General features: G+C 57.9%; 1 protein-coding gene across 7 annotated transcripts in view; it reads right to left on the bottom strand.

The window, feature by feature from the left end:
- Positions 1-3,023: 3,023 nt before the first annotated feature.
- Positions 3,024-17,229, bottom strand: part of SGSM2 (small G protein signaling modulator 2) — a 44,146-nt gene continuing 29,940 nt past the window's right edge. For 4 of the 7 annotated variants that reach the window (XM_016931169.4, XM_054669913.2, XM_054669914.2 and 1 more), the window contains 13 exons: positions 16,671-16,805; positions 12,660-12,813; positions 11,820-11,884; positions 11,586-11,731; positions 10,993-11,121; positions 10,561-10,743; positions 8,208-8,588; positions 7,823-7,947; positions 7,253-7,335; positions 7,000-7,109; positions 6,088-6,184; positions 4,878-5,045; positions 3,024-4,649 (listed from right to left, as the gene is read on the bottom strand). In XM_016931169.4, coding sequence (XP_016786658.4) covers positions 4,561-4,649; positions 4,878-5,045; positions 6,088-6,184; positions 7,000-7,109; positions 7,253-7,335; positions 7,823-7,947; positions 8,208-8,588; positions 10,561-10,743; positions 10,993-11,121; positions 11,586-11,731; positions 11,820-11,884; positions 12,660-12,813; positions 16,671-16,805 — 1,865 coding nt within the window. In that variant the 3' untranslated portion in view covers positions 3,024-4,560. The remainder of the gene's footprint in view (positions 4,650-4,877; positions 5,046-6,087; positions 6,185-6,999; positions 7,110-7,252; positions 7,336-7,822; positions 7,948-8,207; positions 8,589-10,560; positions 10,744-10,992; positions 11,122-11,585; positions 11,732-11,819; positions 11,885-12,659; positions 12,814-16,670; positions 16,806-17,229) is intronic. The other 3 variants (XM_016931173.4, XM_054669915.2, XM_003315288.6) reach the window with 1 other exon arrangement.

The following is a 17,229-nucleotide window of genomic DNA, read 5'->3' as shown; positions in this document are numbered from 1 at the left end:
GATGGAGCTGCCAGCCTGCAGCATCTGGGTCATTTTATTGCAAAAGGAGGCTGAGGCCTGTAGGGAAGCATGTGGCAGGAGCGGCGAGATCACCTGTCTCGACCCTGTCTGCCCAGCATAGTCCTCAAGCGGTTCTGACCCGGTGCCTCCGCCACTCTGAAAATGGCAGTTCTGGTTGGTCTGAAACTTCTGCAAAGCTTCGTATTTCCTCAGACCATTTTACAAGCATTATCTTGTTTCATCTTTCAACAGCCAAGTGAAGTAAATAAGCCAGACTTAGCCCCATTTTGGCAGATAAGGAAACAGGATTGAGGTGGCCCAGTGACTTGTTGAGGCCACACGGCTAGCTGGAGACTTCGTTGGAGCTGCAGTCAGACCTCTGAACTGGGTACAGAGTTCTTATCCAGCATCTGCCACCCTTGTGGCACCTGGGGCCAGTCCTAGACTCGGATCCAATAAAAAAGGTACAGGGGAGTTGCCCCAGGGTTTGGGCACAGAGGGTGAGAGCTTCCTGAGGGGCTGCTCTGGGGGTGCAGTTACAACAGGTCAGCCGGGGAGTCCATCAAGCTGTCCTCTAAGGGAAAGGAACAAGGGGAAGAAGAGGCTGGAGGTCAGGGGCAAAAGCCGTGTTCTCAGCTGGGCTGGAAGCCCCTTGTCGCTGTGGCTGTGTCTTCTCTCCCTGGGCAGGCTGTCATGGGAGGAGGTGGTGTGCGAAGTGAGGTCAGGGAGCCACTAGCTAGGCCTTGCTGGAGACCAGGCTGGGCAAGGGGCCCAGCTTCTCATTTCCACCCTGACAGTACCTGTCTGACTCCCAGTCCCCACAGGGGAGACTGACTCTGCGTCTCTTCCTGAGGTGGGGTGGGTAGGGGTTATCCTTGAGGAAGGGAGTGCTGTCTTGGGTCCTGTTTTCTGAAAGAGAAGGGTTGACTTCAAAAAGTTCAGGCCGGGCGCGGTGGCACACGCCTGTAATCCCAGCACTTTGGGAGGCTTAGGTGGGCGGATCACCTGAGGTCTGGAGTTCGAGACCAGCCTGGCCAACATGGCAAAAACCCGTCTCTACTAAAAATACAAAAATGAGCCGGGCATGGTGGTGCATGCCTATAATCCCAGCTACTCAGGAGGCTGAGGCAGGAGAATTGCTTGAACCCGGGGGGCGGAGGCCGCAGTGAGCCGAGATTGCGCCACTGCACTCCAGCCTGGGAGAAAGAGCGAGACTCTGTCTCAAAAAATTTTTTTAAAATTAAAATGAAAGTTCGGAATCCAGCCCTCCCTACTGAGCCTGCCCTTTTTACTTGTGAGACGCGGGCTCCCTCTGCTGGTAGCTCCTGGAAGAGCTGCGTCACTTCCATTAGCCCACTAAGCGACGCTTTAGGGAAGGGGTAGGGTGAGGGTTAACCCTTCCTGGGTGCATGCTCAGTGCCAGGCCCTGTGCCCACTGGGAACACAGATGAAGACCCTCCCCAGGCAGTGATAACTTGGCTGTCATCTGAGGGCTGTCACTAAATCTTTAGGCAGAAGCTGTACTCAAAGCTCCCCCTCACCCACAGTTCTCACTCACCCATGGCTCAGCTGGAGCTTATAACAAAGGGGCCTGTGGTCAGGATAAAGTATGAATCCAGGTGCTTCCATTTACCAGCTCCTGCTCTGTAAGAGGAAGACCTGACTTTCCAGATTGCGAAGGTTCCTTGAGATGGTGTTTGGAGAGCCCACTGTGCTGCTTGCTCTTCCCGCCCCAGCTGTCCCATCGTTTTGAAAAGCTGTGGGATCCCCTCTGGTCCCAGGATCCCAGTCCAGTAGTCAGGGGGAGTAGGGCAGGACGGAAGTGTGTGAAGGAACCAGGTTACTCCCAGGCTAGGTGAAATTTCCTTTAGGTGGTCACAGCAAAGGAATTCTGACTCCTCCAGGCAACAGTCAGCTGGCGGGTGGGGGGTGTTCCCCTGAAGGGCTTATCAAGTTCCCTGGCCCCAGAGCTCTCTCTGCACCAACTGGTTTCTTTGGGTAGCTCCGGCCACTAGTTTGCACTCTTTCCTAAAAGCTGGGTTCAGGGCCAGATGCAGTGGCTCAAGCCTGTAATCCCAGCACTTCGGGAGGCCAAGTGGGTGGACTGCTTGAGGCCAGAGTTCAAGACTAGCCTGAGCAACAGTGAGCCTCTGCCTCTACCAAAAAGATAGAAAAACTGCCATGATGGGGCGCCTGCAGCCCTGGCTACTTGGGAGGCTGAGTTGGGAGGATCGCTTGAGCCTAGGAGTTCAAGGCTGCAGTGAGCCATGATCATACCATTGCACTCCGTTCTGGGAGAGATAGCAAGACTCTGTGTCTGTCTATCTGTCTGTCTCTCTCTCTGTATAATAAAGCTGGGTTCAGCCTGCTAGGACCATGGGCTGGGGTCTTCAGCTTTGAGTGAGTGGAAAGCAGGCCCTAATGTCCAGGAAGTCAGTGTCCTCTAGGGTAGAAAACATGTTGTGTGACTGGTGTCTTCTCCCTGGAGCCATCGATGATGGGACCAGTAGCACTCGGGTTGGGGAAGGGCAGGAAGAGAGGTGGAGACCCTTTACAGCTGGGCCTGTCTGTAGCTCAGCAGGGTCTGACTCCTCCTGACACTCCCCTCCGGCCTCTCAGACAGTGCCCAGCGGGTGAGAGCCACGCCCAAAGGGGCAGCTCTGTCGCCACCAGCTGCAGTGGCATAGTCAAGCTCCAGCTTCTCATTGCAGCCTGGTCAGTAGGGCAGGCAGGGGGTAGGGATGGGACAGGGACCTTCTCTCATCCACAGGCTAGAGGGGCCACTGGTCATCGTGAGATGGGGCCATGACTCTGGGATGAGGTCCCCTCAAGGGCGCTGAGTACTTGAGGTTTGGCTATCAAATCACCCTGACTTCCTGACCAGCCCACACCCTCCAGACTGGCGGCTGGAGGACCTCTCTTGGAAACTTTAGTTTTTTGCCGTCCTCGCCTTTTGGGGCTCGCCAACTGTGGAGCTTAAAGAAGGCACGTGGTCTCTCAGTGTCCAGTCCCAGAGGCTCCAGTGTTGACAAATGCTGTTTATTGGTCTGTTACACAGAAGAGTATAGTTTCTGAGGCAAAAATCATACACACTCTGCTCCTCACAAAACCACGGAGTCACTAAGGCAGGCACACAATGGCCACACGTGCTTGGTGGAGGCCAAGGACTCATGGACAACAAGCATGGACAATGGGGTGGTCTGGCCCCCAGACAGGCTGTGCAGTGCCCGGGGGCAGGGCTGGGCTGGGCAGGCTGTGCTGGGTGCAGAAGGGCTGCGGGGCCCTTTGTCATGTTTCTCAAATGCAGAAAATCTGCCAGACTTTGGTGGCTGCTGGACAGGCCCCAGCCCCGGGCAGGGCCTCCACGTTCCAGGGCAAGGCCTAGCCTGCATGTGTTGGGGTAGAGGAGGAAGTGGGGATGGCCGAGCAAGCAGCATGCCTAGGCCTGGGGGCAGGAGCTATGCCCTTCCTGGCACCCCCGTGTACACAGCTCCTCCAAGGGGGTTTCTGGGTTCCTAGGCCTCTTGGCATCCTGAGAAGCATGTGGAAGGCAGAGCTAGCCTTGCTTCTCACCAGGGACAGATGGGGACACCCATGCATCCCCTGCCTCCCGCAGTCTCAGGGACATGGCAGATGATGTCTGCGACAGATAATGGGCTGCCCTAGAACTGAGGCCTGTCTCTGAGGGGAGGCTGTGACCGGATTGCTCCCCGACACAGTCACCCTGGGATTCCTCAGAGCAAGTGCTCCGGTCGCATGCCAGATCATCCACTGGCAAAAGCATCACTTACTTACACGTGGTTTTCAGGGAAGTACCTAATGCAGAACGCGAGGGTGGGGTGGCAGGAGCGAGGCCGTACAGATACACAGAGGTACACTGTACAGGGCCGGGGAGGCCTGGGGGTCACCTCAGGTGGCCAAAGGCGGTGGCAGTGCTGCTGAAGTGGGCTGTTCCCACCCAGGGCCCACATCTTCCGACTGCCCCAGAATCTCGGGGGAGCGGCCTGAAGGCGGCCCGGGTCTCCCGCGCCCGGGTCTCCCGCACCCGGGACGTGTGCCTAAACCGGAAGCAGTTCTGGTTGCTCCAGCTGGGGCTGGTGCACGCACAATATACTGGGACTGCAAAGGGACCCTCAGAAGGGACACAGCACAGAGCCTCTTGCCCTCTGCCACCCCAGCTGAGTAGGGCCCAGGCCACTATAGCCCCTGTTAATCCTGTGGGGCCCCAGGTTCACTCATGGGCAGCAGTCCAGGCTGAGGCTGCAGGTGGCAGTGGGGCTACTCCCAGATGTGTGAGAGGGGAGCAGAGTAGGTGTGTCCCCCAAGGCAGCTGCTCCCTGAGGCTGACCCCTCCCATCCCGGCCCTGATCCGAGGGCATCCTGGCCCCTGATTTGCCCTGCAGGGTCAGCACTGCCAGGAGTCGGATCCAGGCTCACAACCGCTTTGTTAGGAACAGAGGTGGGGTCGGTTGGTGGCTGGGGAGGTCTGGGCGGTGACTCCCCTGCACCTCTCCCTGCCGGAGCCCAGGCTCTGCGTGGCTGCTGCCTCCTGGCCCCAGCTCACTTGTTCTCTATGAGCATCTGCACCTTGTGGACGAGGTCCCGGGCAATCCGCAGGATCTCCTGGGCATCGTGATGCTCAGCACGTTCTGGGGGGAAACGTGGAGAGCTGTAGGGAGGCCCAGGGAAAGGGCAGCAGGCTAGGAGGTGGCTGACTACCCTGCTCTGTTTCCATCTGCTCTGCTAGATTCTTGACATCCCGGCCTTTGGGGAAGGGCCCCCAGGATTCCTGAGAACCCTCCAACTGTGTGCAGGGCAGAGGTGGGGGCCTCCACACCTCTGCTCAGGGCAGCCCGGATGGCTGGACCAGCTCGTACCATTGAAAAACTTGATGATGTCAGTGAAGTCCATGTTGTTGTCACGGATGATCTCTCGGTAGGCCTCCACCAGGGCGAGGGCGATGAACAGGACAAAGTGCTCCGATGAGATGTGCCTGGCTGCCCAGATGACCTCCCACACAGCAAACACATCCTCATACAGCAGTTCTGCAGAGAGTAAGCGGCTGCTGCTCACCTGTCCTAGCCGCGTATCTGGGGCTGAGGCTGGGATTGAGGCTGGGGCTGGGGCTGAGGCTGGGGCTGGGGCTGACACTGGCCGGACTGGCTGCTCACGGGCCTCTAAATGGAGCCAGGTGAGGGGTCAGAGCTTCAGGGGCCAAAGTCCTGGGATTCTCTCCACGACACAGAGCCTGGCTCAGGAATGGGGGTTCTGTACCCCGTACCAAGGCCCCATCCTTTTCTTGGGTAGCACACTGGGTTCCTGCAGACTCTGCCTGCACTTCAGCCAGGCAGCTGTCACAGGCCTCCCATCTTGGTGCTCAGGAATGCTTTGGTTTGAAAAAAGTTCCCCAAACCATGATCTATGAGAGTTGTAACTGTCAACCCTAGTGGTACTTTGGAATCACCTATGGAAATTTTGTTTTCTTTTCAATTTTTTTTCTTTTTTTTTTTGAGACACAGTCTGGCTCTGTTGCCCAGGCTGGAGAGCAATGGCACAATCTCAGCTCACCATAACCTTGCCTCCACTACAGGCACCCGCCACCATGCCCGGCTGATTTTTGTATTTTTAGTAGAGATGGAGTTTCACCATGTTGGCCAGGCTGGCCTCAAACCCCTGACCTTAAGTGATCTGCTTGCCCTGGCCTCCCAAAGTGCTGGGATTACAGGCATGAGCCACCGCACCCAGCCTCATTTTTTCTTTCTTTTTTAAAAATTAAAGACAGGGTCTCGCTATGTTGCCCAGGCTAGTCTCAAGTTCCTGGGCGCAAGCGATCCTCTCACCTTGACTTCCCGAAGTGCTGGGATTACAGGCGTGAGCCACTGTGTCTGGTCAGCGAGCATTTAAGAACCCATAGGCCCAGGCAGCCACAGTTCATGAGTCTGGGCTGGGTGGGGCCAGGGTTCTGGCAGGTTTTAAAGCTCCCCAGGTGGTTCCAAGGCCCAGTTAGGATTGAGAACTGTTGGCTTGGGGGAAGAGGGATCTCTCACTGTCCCTGACCTCAGCCCCATGATCCAACCCACTTCTTACCTCTCTTAAAATCCAGCAGGAACCAGCGATAACAGAAGTAGAAGTGGGTGTAGTCTCCATTCTGATGCATCAGCTCAAACAGCTCTGAGTCCAGGATCTTATGTGGGTGGGAAAAGGGAGAGAGGCTGAGCCCTGAGCCGATGCTGCCTCTGGCCACCACTCACCCTCCGCTCACGCCCAGGGATGCAGGCGATCCCCAACCTGGCAGTGGGTCTGTCTGTTGCTCTGTGCTGCGCGGTGCACTCTCTCCCCCTCAGATCTCCTTGTGGAGGGTGGGTTGCTTCTGCTGCCCCTCCCATCACCCATCTCTCTGGGCTGCATTATTTTTAGGGTTATAGGATTTTCTGGGTGTCTGATGTCATCAGCAACCCCTACTGTTTGCCAGAACTTTCATCGGCACGAGCATTCACACACACACACACACACTCCTCCTCAATTTCTAACGCTGAAACCATGGGTTTTTGTGTTTTTTTTTGTTTGTTTTTGTTTTTTTTTTTGAGACAGAGTCTTGCTCTGTCACCCAGGCTGGAGTGCAGTGGTGTGATATCGGCTCACTGCAACCTCCACCTCCCGGGTTTAAGTGATTCTCCTGCCTCAGCCTCCCGAGTAGCTGGGACTACAGGTGTAAGCCACCACACCTGGCTAATTTTTGTATTTTTAGTAGAGATGGGGTTTCACGATGTTGGCCAGGCTGGTCTCAAACTCCTGACTTCGTGATCCGCCTGCCTCGGCCTCCTAAATTGCTGGGATGACAGGCCTGAGCCACCTTGCCCGGCTGAAACCATGTCTTTTAAAATGAAAGAAGTTAAGTTTCTATGTCAAGTATGTTTGTGGAATGCTCCCTAGCCATGTGGACGATGGACCAGCCCAGCACTGCCTGCTCCCATGCCCATGGGTGGCAACCGGCCTCACCTGGATGAGGGAGCGCATGTTGGCAAAGTGGGTGTCCATGGCACCCCCGTTGGGGAAGTTCTGGCTCATCCTCTTCATGAGGTGGCTGAAGCAGCTGTAGGCCAGCTGATCTGAGGGGAGACAGGAGTGAAGCTGGCAGGGCAGGAGACGCAGGGGACAGAGCCGGCTCCCATTCCCACCCTTCCAGACCTGGCCACCCTCTCGTCCTTTCTCCAGCTCATGCAGCCCAGTCCCATGTCCCGCAATCCCTCACCATTGTCGAGGGTGACCAGGAGAGGCGCCAGCAGATCGCACATGCCCTGCACATACCCCACGTCCAGGTGCTCCCACACGTAGCTGAAAGGCAGGGGGAGAGTCACTGTGGCTGTGCCCCATTCTTCCCTCCCTCGGGATCCCTGGGAAGACGTCCTCCAGAGCCACCTGCCGCCCAGAAGTCAGCCTTTCCACGACCCTAAGGCATGTACTGTGCACCCCCCACAGGGAGACAACGGGGAACAACCCACGGGGCCCTCCCCCAAGGCACTCCGACTTAGGGAGAGCCAAGGCCGTCATACTTGGTATGTGTGGTGGGGGTGCGGGGATGAGGGAAAGCTTCCTGAAGAGGTGTGGCTGAAGTGGAGGTCTGGTAGACCCCTAAGAATGAAGAGGCGCGGGGGAGGGGTGTGCAGGGAAAAAGCGTTCCAGGCAGGGGGAGCCAAGTGTGATTCAGGAGCAGGAGAGAGGAGCAGGGCACCTTCCGGACCTCATCTTCACAGAGTAACTGGCGGGAGTGAGTGCGCGGCAGGGTCCCGCCTCCCACCCTGAGCCCCGCCCCACAAGGCACCTGCACATGACGTCTCTGAGCCTCTCGAGGTTGGGGGGCGTGAAGTACCAGTAGTTGCGGTCACACCTCTGCACATCCTTGTCTATGCGGTGCAGGTTTAAGGCCACAGTGTCCAGTAATTCTATCTGGAAGAGTGGAGGGCCCTCAGGCGTGAGACCGGGCAGCCCTTCCCAGGCTGCGGGCAGGAGGTGATGCCCCAAGAAATGCAGCAAAACGGAACCCAGAGACCAGAGCGAGTCCTGTGGGGATGCTGAGAAATGGGCTCAGAACTCCCTTCCAGGGCAGTCAGGGCGCCCCGCTTCCACCCCACCAGCGCTTCCCCAGCTCTGGGATGTCAGGAGGGCCTCTGGGGCGGCTGGGAACAGCCTGGGGAGCATGTACGCACAGTGTAGGCAGCCGCACACACAGCCGCAAGCTCCTCTCCGGCCTCCAGTTCTCCGGCCTGAGGCTTCTGGCTGGGATCCTGGGGCTCCGTCAGAGTGTGAGCTGCAGGGCCGGGCCCACTGGAGCCTTCCTCCCCACCGCCGTCCTCCTCTTCGAAGCCCACGCTCTGCCCCTCATCTAGGCTTGACTGGATGCCCGAGGCCACGGAGTAATTGCGAGAGGAGGGCAGTCCTGAGTCTGGAGAGTCGAACTCCACGGAATGCTGCTGCTCCACCACTGCGGTGCCCGGAGTCCCGGCTCCTGCTTCCTGCTCAGGTTTTGGTCTGGAATCTTCAGGGTCCTGGGGCTCCGGGGGTTCCAGATCGTCCACTGAGATAAACACCTGGGGGGTGAACACAGGGCGGCTCCACCTGCACTCCAGCACCTTCCCACAGCCCACCGCCTCCTCGGGCCAGAAGGGAGCTGGAATGCAAAACTCTTCACACCCCCTCTCCTACCACAGCCTCCAACACTGTGGCCACGGAGCACCAAGCCAGCTTCTGACCCAGCCAGCCAGGCGGAGAGAAACAAGCCTCTGGCCAAACATGAAGACACGTCTTCAGCCCTGCTTGAATGAACAGCCCCAGGTCTTCCTGTGGCTACTGAAGGGAAGAAGGGGAGCCAGGGGGCTGAACGCTCAATGGCCAGTTTGAACTCAGTCTCATTCTAGAAACGCCTGAAGTCATGAGACCGGGAGAATGGCCTTAGTGTTTTGGTGTGGCTGGGTGGAGAGAAGGCTAGAGGTTTAAGGAAAAACAAGTTTTGCCTTATTTTCAGTATTGAGTGTTCAGCAGGACAAGACAGGAACGTTCTGTAGCAAGTACCTAGTCAGTTCCATTAGCCCTCAGGCAAGGTGGGGAGATGTAGGAAGGAAAAGCAAACATTCTGCCTCCTAGATACAGTCCACCACCATGGACAAGGCATGAGGAAAAGAAGAGACACATACAGAGACTGTTTGGGATTTTTCTTTCTCGATTTTCACCACGTAGGGAAAGCGATGCTAAAAGTAGTTTCTGCTTTGGGCAGGAAGCGTGAAGTGCTGGGTAAGGCCACGGTTCTGTGGCAATCTAATACGCCAGCGAGGAGCTACTGCCGTCCATGAGCTCAGCAGCTGGGCACTGGCACAGACTGAGATTTTTACAAAACCCAAAGCCAGAGAGAGGGAGAATGTGAACCTGGATAGGGGATTAAGAACAAAGCACGTGGGAAATGACAATGTGCCTTGTTTGTTCTATTTCTTTTTTTAAATTTTATTTCTGAGGCAGGGTCTCACTCTACGGCCCAGGCTAGAGTACAGTGGTGGTATCATGGCTCACTGCAGCCTCAACCTCCATGGCTCAGGTGGTCCCCCCACCTCAGCCTCCCGAGAAGCTGGAACTACAGGCGCACCCCAACACATGCGGCAAAGTTTTGCATTTTTTGTAAAGACAGGGTTTCGCCATGTTGCCCAGGCTGGTCTCGAACTCTTGAACTAAAGCAATCCTCCCACCTCTGCCTCCCAAAGTGTTGGAATTAGAGGCATGAGCCATCACACCCAGCCAGTTATATTTAACTTACTTCAACTTACATTTTCTGTTAATGTTGGTAAGGATTTAGTAAAGTAACAAGAATACACATTATCTAAAGAGACAATTTTAAAGAAAAAAATTAATGAAAGTGTCCTTAAAATTGAAACTTATCAGTGTTGGTTGGGCCAGGCAGTCACAGTTTAGAACTTGCTGTTCAAAAGGCAGGAGTGATGCCAGAAAGAGCTACCCTCCCGTGCTCCGAACGAGCCTGCCATAGTCAGTTCTGTACAGTGACAGGCAACATCGCGGGGAGGAAGGATCTCGCCAGTCGACACCAATGGGGCTGCTCTACGGGCTCCCCTATTCTCAAGCCCACAGCTCTCAGGAAGCCTCTGCAGTCAGAGGATATGGGTGGAGAGGGGAAACTGAGACCCAGAGATGGGAAGTGCTTGCCCAGAGACATTCAGCTTGTCAATAGTGGATCTGGGACTAGAACCCAGCGTTGCCTGTTGCTAGCTTTGAGGTCTTTCTACAAGGAGGAGGGTTTCCCTAAATCCCAGTAAGTCCATCTTTCCCTAGAGTTGGCTAAAACTGAGCACAATGCACTTTCTCACTTTATTCCTACAATACCCAGAGAAGTAGGCGGCAGAGGCACAGTTAGCCATTTCCAGTTGGAGAACAGGCACATTAGGCCTTTCTCGCAGGGCCCCACCAGTTCCCAGAGGTCGGGCTGGTGCTCAGGACCACTGTGTGGAAAACGCGGGTGGCCCCCGAGACCCCCAACCCTCCAGGTCCCGTCTGGCTCACATCGTTGCTGATGGTGGAGTCTCGGTGGATGAGGCGCTGCACGTGGCTGTCGATGCTGCTGCCTGAGGAGAACTTGGTGCGTGTGGCTGGGTGGGCATCCCGCTCCCGCTGCCTCACCACCACCTCGCAGGCCTTCCACTCTGCCAACACCTGCTGGTACCTTGCTGCCACCACTGCGTCCACCTGTACTCAGACCACACCACGACCATGGGGGAAGCGTGCACCAGGCCCTCCCCTTCAGGAGCTGGGCCTGCACTGGACCTTGGGTCCTGAGTCTCAGACTCAAGACAGGCCTCAGGGTAAGGACAGTGGAGCTGCCCTGCCATGCTTCTTTCCGGCTGGGAAGGGGCTGAGGCTTCCAAGGTCCCCTCCCTGGCGTCCCCTGGCCCAGCTCCCCATCTCATCAGCCCCATGGGAACAGGCTCCCCTCACCTGCTCCATCTCCTTCTTGCTCATGCCGAACTTGTAGTGGCCAAGCAGAAAGGGCCAGACGTCCTTGCGGATCTCGTGCTCTATGCCTCCGTAGTAAACTCGCCGCAGCAGCTCCAGCTCTTTGTAGTTCTGAGGGACCCAGGGAGTCAAGACTCTGCAGCCTCCACAGTCACTGTGGCCCAGCTGGGTGAGCCCCATCCCACGGAGAATGGGCTGGGGCGGGGCCTGTAGTGAATGCTGAAGCCCACGCAAAGCCTGCTTTGGGGTGGCCACGTCCTCCCGTGCCCCAGCTCACAGTGGGATGAGATGTCGTTCTGCTCTCCTTCCTTAAGGGGCAGGAAATGGCGCCCGGAGAGAGGCAAAGCTTTGTCCAGGGTCACAGGGCGATGTGGAGGCAGGACGGCTTCCCAGTCCAGCCCCCTTCCCGTGTCAGCCCCAGGCCCAGCTGCAAGAGATTCTGCCGGGACCCTGGTCACTCCGTGGCATCGGCCCTGGCCTGTCAACCGCACCCACTGGCACATTTTACCCTGAAGCCCTCACTCCTGCCCGCCCCAGCCCCTCGACCTGTGGCCCTGGAACCCCAGGGTTGGCACCTTTTTGTCCTTCTGATACTTGCTCCACACGTCCTTGGTGAGGCCCGCGGAGGCCCCCGGGGGCCGGTCAGGAGGGATAACGCTATGGTGCACCAGCGCCGACAGGTGGGTCCGCACCGTGGACAGGTGGCGGCAGTGTGCCAGCCCTGCGGTGGGCAGCAGTGGGCAGCAGGAGGCTGGGACCCAGGGCCGCCCGCCCCCAGCCCGCCACAGCCCGGCGCGCCCCACACTCACAGCCGTAGAAGGCCCGGGACACGATCTGCCTCTTCATACTCTCACACAGTAGCCTGAGCGGCAACCTGTGGCAACAACCGGGCTCAGCAGGGAGGGGCTGCGGCCCCTCTGGTGGGAGGAGAGAGAGAAGGGAGGAGGCTCTGTCCTGGGGGGCAGGTAAGGCACTGGGGAGGGTGTGAGGAGGAGGAGCCGCAGCCCAGCAGCCATCAGTGGGTGCCCTGTCCCTGCCTGCCACCTGGACAGAGCTGCTGTGGGGCCCCCGCCTGGCCCCCAACCACCCAGGGATCTTGGTCAATGAACTTCACCTACATGAATCTTCGTTTCCTCATGTGAAAAATGGAGAGAGGCAGCGGAGGATCATCAGGATTAATAAACAGAAGACGAAGTAAAGGTAAAAGAGAACACTTCCCATAAAAGCCATTCACTCACTGCCCTGGCACACGGCAGGTGGCTGCTGAGTGTCCTCAGGTGGACGGCCTGTCAGCAGGGTCTGTGTGCACATCGGGAAGGGGAGCTGGCGGGGACTGAGCCCATGATGTGCCGGCACAACTCCGGACCTTCACTTGGGTTCTCTCTCATTCTGTCCTCATAAGTACCGCAGGCAGCAAGTGGCATCATCCCCATTTTACAGATGAGGAAACTGAGGTTCAGAAACGTAGAGGCTCACGGTAATTCCGTAACTTGTAAGTCACGTGGGTAGCAAAAGTGAAATTTGAACCCTGATCTGTCCCACTCCAGAGGCCACCCTGTCGTGCAGGTGACACGGCCTTTAAGGACAGACGGACACACACGTGGCTGGACACGCTAACGGGAAGCTGGGGCCGAGCGCTGCCCACTCACCGGTCGGGGATGCAGCTACAGTGGCTGGGGGTTGCATGTGGGGAGCTGCTGGAGGAACAGGAGAGGCAGGAGGAGCCCTGACTGCACAGGGGCTCCAGGTGCCAGGCTGGCAGGCTGGGCCCAAAGCCCTGCATCTCGATCATGTCACCAGCGTCTGCGGGCAGGAAGGGTGGCATGGTCAGGGCCCGAGAAGCCTTCTCTTCCAGGCACCCTGCACCATGCCCACCTCTGTGCCCAGAGCTGCAGCATCAAGTCACCCATGGGTGGAAAATCACAGAGGTGGGGCCTGCCTGGTCCAGAGCCCAGAGATGGAAACGGTAGGGAGAGAGGGCGCCTGACACTTCCTAGCCTCCAGCAAGCCTGGAGAGGGGCGGCAAGGCGTCCTTCTGCATGTGGTAAAATGCTTGGACTGAGTCTTGGATGATTGTGCCTAGCTCTATCCTGCGACCAGCAAGCACTTGCTTTTCTAGGGAAAGAAAGAGAAGGAACAAAGACCTGAGCTCCTCAAAGTGCCACCAGCTAGCTCAGCCTTCACGGATTCAGCTTGGTCCTCTTGGCAAACTCTGAGATGCTCAAGGAGGTCTTTAGAATACTTCCAACTCTGAACGCTCCCCTCCAGGGAGTCCCCACTGTTCAAAGCCCCCGAGGAATCTGAGTCACCTGCCCGTAGGCCTGGCTCTTCTGGGGGAGTCTAGATCTGGTGGCCAGTGGCTACGGATGAGCAGTGCCCCATGCCCAGGCCAGGCACCCCTGCTGTCAGCTCCTACGGCCCCTTTCTGAGCTCTGCTCCATCCCTGCCTAGCCTGACAGCAGTTAGCATGGTGGCCTCCCGAAAACACCAGGGAGCTGGATGGAAGTCACAGGTCCCAGGGCTACCAGGCCACTGCGGGGCCGGTGGTGGTGGCTGGGCACAGAGGCGGGGATGGGGGTGGTGGCTGGGCACAGAGGCCCACCATCCAATGTGACAGAGAAGAACAGGCCCAGTTGCAGCCTCAGAAGATGACTCCTTGGACACAGCTACGCTGCCAGCAGACAGGGCCTGCTCAGCCAGCCCAGGCGGTCTGAATCAGAACTCAAGACCCTCGAGAGCTTCCACGGCCCAAGTGGGGCAGGGCACTGCTTAAGGGGGGACTCTGGCAGGTCCAGGGAGCCACAGAGATGAAGCAAAGTGAGAGAGGAAGTGGAAGCACTGGGGGGTGATGCCGGGAGGGAGGGAGAGAGTGGAGAAGAGTTCGGAAGAACAGGGATGGAGAGCCGTGTGTGCTGAGGGAGTCCTGTCAGCAGCAGTTTGCTCGGCTGGCTCAGCCTGGGCCGGGGCCCACTGTGGCCTGACGCAGGCGTGGGCCTGGCTTTGGTGGGAGCTGGACTCCAGCTCTGGGTGTGCCTTGGTGAGGAGGGCTGAGCTGAGCCCCTTCCAGTTCCCTCAGCGGTTGCCCTGCCTTGGCCGGGGCTCTCTTCCCAGACCCACGGCCGGGAGTTTTGCAGATATCTGGCCCTTCAGCTCCACCAGGAGGCAAATTAAGGGAACACGCGTGGTGAGGAGGGGCTGCGGCTCTGGGAGTGAGGGCGTTGCAAGCCATGCCTGAGACTCTGGGAAGAAGGGGAGGGTGCAGGTGCAGTGGGGCAGGAGCCCAGCTCAGGCCCCTGCAGCAGGCAGGAGAGAAGAGGACAGTCCCAGGAGGAGCCGGGGTGGGAAGAGGCCCAGCCAGGCAGGCAGCAGGCAACAGGCGGGCAGGCAGGGAGGGCAACAGGGGTGAGGGCGGGGGTGGGCAAAGGGAACCAAGCTCATGCCCAGAAAGGAGGCCCAGCCAAGGTCTCCTGGGCCAATGCTCTTCACCTTAATCCTCCAGGAAGGAGCTGAACCAGCCACATTCAAACACTGTCTCTGAGTGAGCCCAGTGCAGATAGCTGGGGCTATGGCGTGACTGGGTGAGGGCACAGGCTGGACAGGGGGAGGGGGGTCTGCTGGGTCAGCTTTGACTCTGACTCTCTCCTCTGAGCATGAGGAAAGTGTAAAGCAAGAAAACAGGGTGGGCGAACCCCACAGCCCCTAAGACTCCGAGTGAAAGGTGCCTGGCCTGGAGCAGAATTAGAGTGAATAGCATCTGCTCTGTGGGGAGGCAGCAGGAAAAGGAAGGGGAGAGGAAGAGGGAGGGAGAGGAAATTTGGACACCCCGCCACTGATTCACATGCACAAGTCAAGCATGTTGCAGGCCTGAAAAGCAACAGCTGGCAGAACGGACTCAACAGTGTTGTCATTATGGACTGGAGTGGAGGTGGGGGGCCCCCATTCCCCAGCCCTCTCCCCAACCACCTGCTGATTCTGCTCTTATGCCTCCTCTCCTTTCCCAAGTATTAGGGGCCCAGAAGCTCTATACGAGGTTGGCCTAGCCCCTGAGTTCCTTGAGAGGATGCACAGATGAGCCCTGAGGCCTCTGGACCCCTGGAAGTGGGTCTGGAAGTTTCTCTGATCCCGGAGGCTTCAGCCCTAAGACTAGTCAGGGATAGGCTTTTTATCACCGAGTCTGCCAAGGGCTCTGCTAGGATCCTCCAGCCTCTAGCCTGACTACCAGTTCGTGGGGGAAGAAGTAGCTCCGTGGGTCCCCTCAGAGCTCAACCTTCCCACACTGCTCAGTCAGTTCACTGTAAATAGGCAACAGCCCCAAGTCCAGGTTTGCAAGGAACCAGATGGCAGGGGTGTGTGCAGGCAATAAACATCAGAAGTAGGATGTTCCCACCTAGGCCTGGCCTACAGGCTCATATTGGAAGGGCTGGGAGGGAGGGTGGGCATGAGGGCAGGCGCCTGGCAGTAGGAGGGCAGCTGGCAGCTTGTGCGGAGGGTGTGCTGGGTGTGTTCCAACACAGACCAGGCCGTCCTGCCTGCCCGGAGACTGTTACTGGCTCAGTGGCCGGCTAAGGAACTGGGCTTCCCGGCAGAACTTTGGAAGCCTAAGGGGAGTGTGACATATTCTGAGGACATCCTCTGCAGGGGCGGGGAAAGGGAGAAGCAATTGATTTTGTAGCGTGGGAATGGGGAAGCTCCCCTCGTCTCTGGGAGAAGTGGCCTCAGCCTCTTCCTACCCACCCCTTCCTGGAGCGCCCATCCCAGCCCTCACAGGTCTCCTGGCTGATTGCTTGCTGACAAGAGTGGGGCTCCCTCTCTACCAAGCCAGCTCTGTGCTAGGGAAGATGGGTGGTAGGCAGAGGAACCCTGAGAGGCTGAGGGCACTACGCTATCACCTCCAACAAAGGTGACCTCTCCATTCGTGGACCCTGAGACTCATGAGGGCAGGAACACATCTGTCTTATATCCCTGGCGCAGGTGAAGAGACAGAGCTCCGGGATAGTGAGAAACTTGCTCAAAACCATACAGTGAACCAGGGGCGTATCTGGGGCGGGAGTTCATGTTGCCAGGCCCCAAGCCTGGCCCCTTCCTGGACACCACGCTGCAGCTATTTCTAGATTTCATGCCAAAGTACCAGGCCCTGCCGGCTGGGGCCCTCAGGCCTCCTGGGAAGACTGAGCCCTGGGGCCCTTCGCATGGCAGCCCTCAACCCCTCGCCTGACCCACAGCTGCTGCCCCTGCCCCAGGAAGGACCCGGTACCTCCGTCCTGTTTCTGTTAAGTCAGGAGTCAGAAGCACCAGGCCCAGAGGCTGGTCTTCCCAATCAGCAGAGAGAAAGGAAGAGACCTCTGTCTGGCATTTGCCAGCCTGACCCCCGGAGTAGGAATGGGCTCAGAGATCCATTCAGGGTGCCCAGGAGGCCATCAGATAATCAGACCTTCCTATTAGCAAATCCTCTTCCTCCTCGCAGCCTGGAGCCACCTGCCCTGGGCCAGCCCCTTTTCTTGCCAGCACCTGTCTGGCCTCCTTCTGCCCTCCCTGATCTGCCCCCTGGGTGCAAGTCCCCTAATGCCAACACTGCCGTTCGAGCCCCTGTGGTGGGTGGCAGGCGGGCCCGGGAGGGAGGGTGGGGATGAGGCGGGTCAGGGAGAGGGAGGGATAAGAACCTTTCATCGGATTGGGAGCTGTGAGGTTCCGCGAGCAGATCATTGAGAGCATCGCGTGCAGTTTATCCTCCTCTTCCTCATCATCGTCCACCGAGGCCGCGCGGCTGGCCGCTAGGTGGTGGTAGTTAATAGTGACTGCTCAAAGAGAACAGCGAGAGGCAGAGGCATGAGGCCCTCATCCCTGGGCAGGACGGACTCCCTCCTTAAGGGGAGTGGAATGGAGGCCGGGGTCATCGTGAATCTGCAGGGCACAGAAGAGGGGAAGGGAGGGGACCAGAAAGCTCTTTGGATGATTTTCCTGGGAGAGTGTGGAAGGAGGCGAGGGGCTGGGGCAGCTGCAGAACCTCACTCTTCGGAGGCAGCCTCTCTAGGAAGAACAGAAGAGAGAGAACAGAGGTGGGAGGATGTGAAAGACCGCGACTGTCTGGGATGGGCTGGCAGCCCAGGAGGTCATCGGCCCTCGCAGAGGCTGCGCATGACAGCTGGCAGATGGGTCCTGATCGTTCTCTAGCTCCTCTCAGGCTGGACCAAATCTGAAGATTACTCCAAATCCCCTTTT

Source organism: Pan troglodytes, chromosome 19, assembly GCF_028858775.2.
Source record: "Pan troglodytes isolate AG18354 chromosome 19, NHGRI_mPanTro3-v2.0_pri, whole genome shotgun sequence".
In the NCBI taxonomy this organism is placed as follows: Eukaryota; Metazoa; Chordata; class Mammalia; order Primates; family Hominidae; genus Pan; species Pan troglodytes.
Note: the sequence above shows the minus strand (reverse complement) of the source record. Positions and strands in the feature narration are given on the sequence as shown.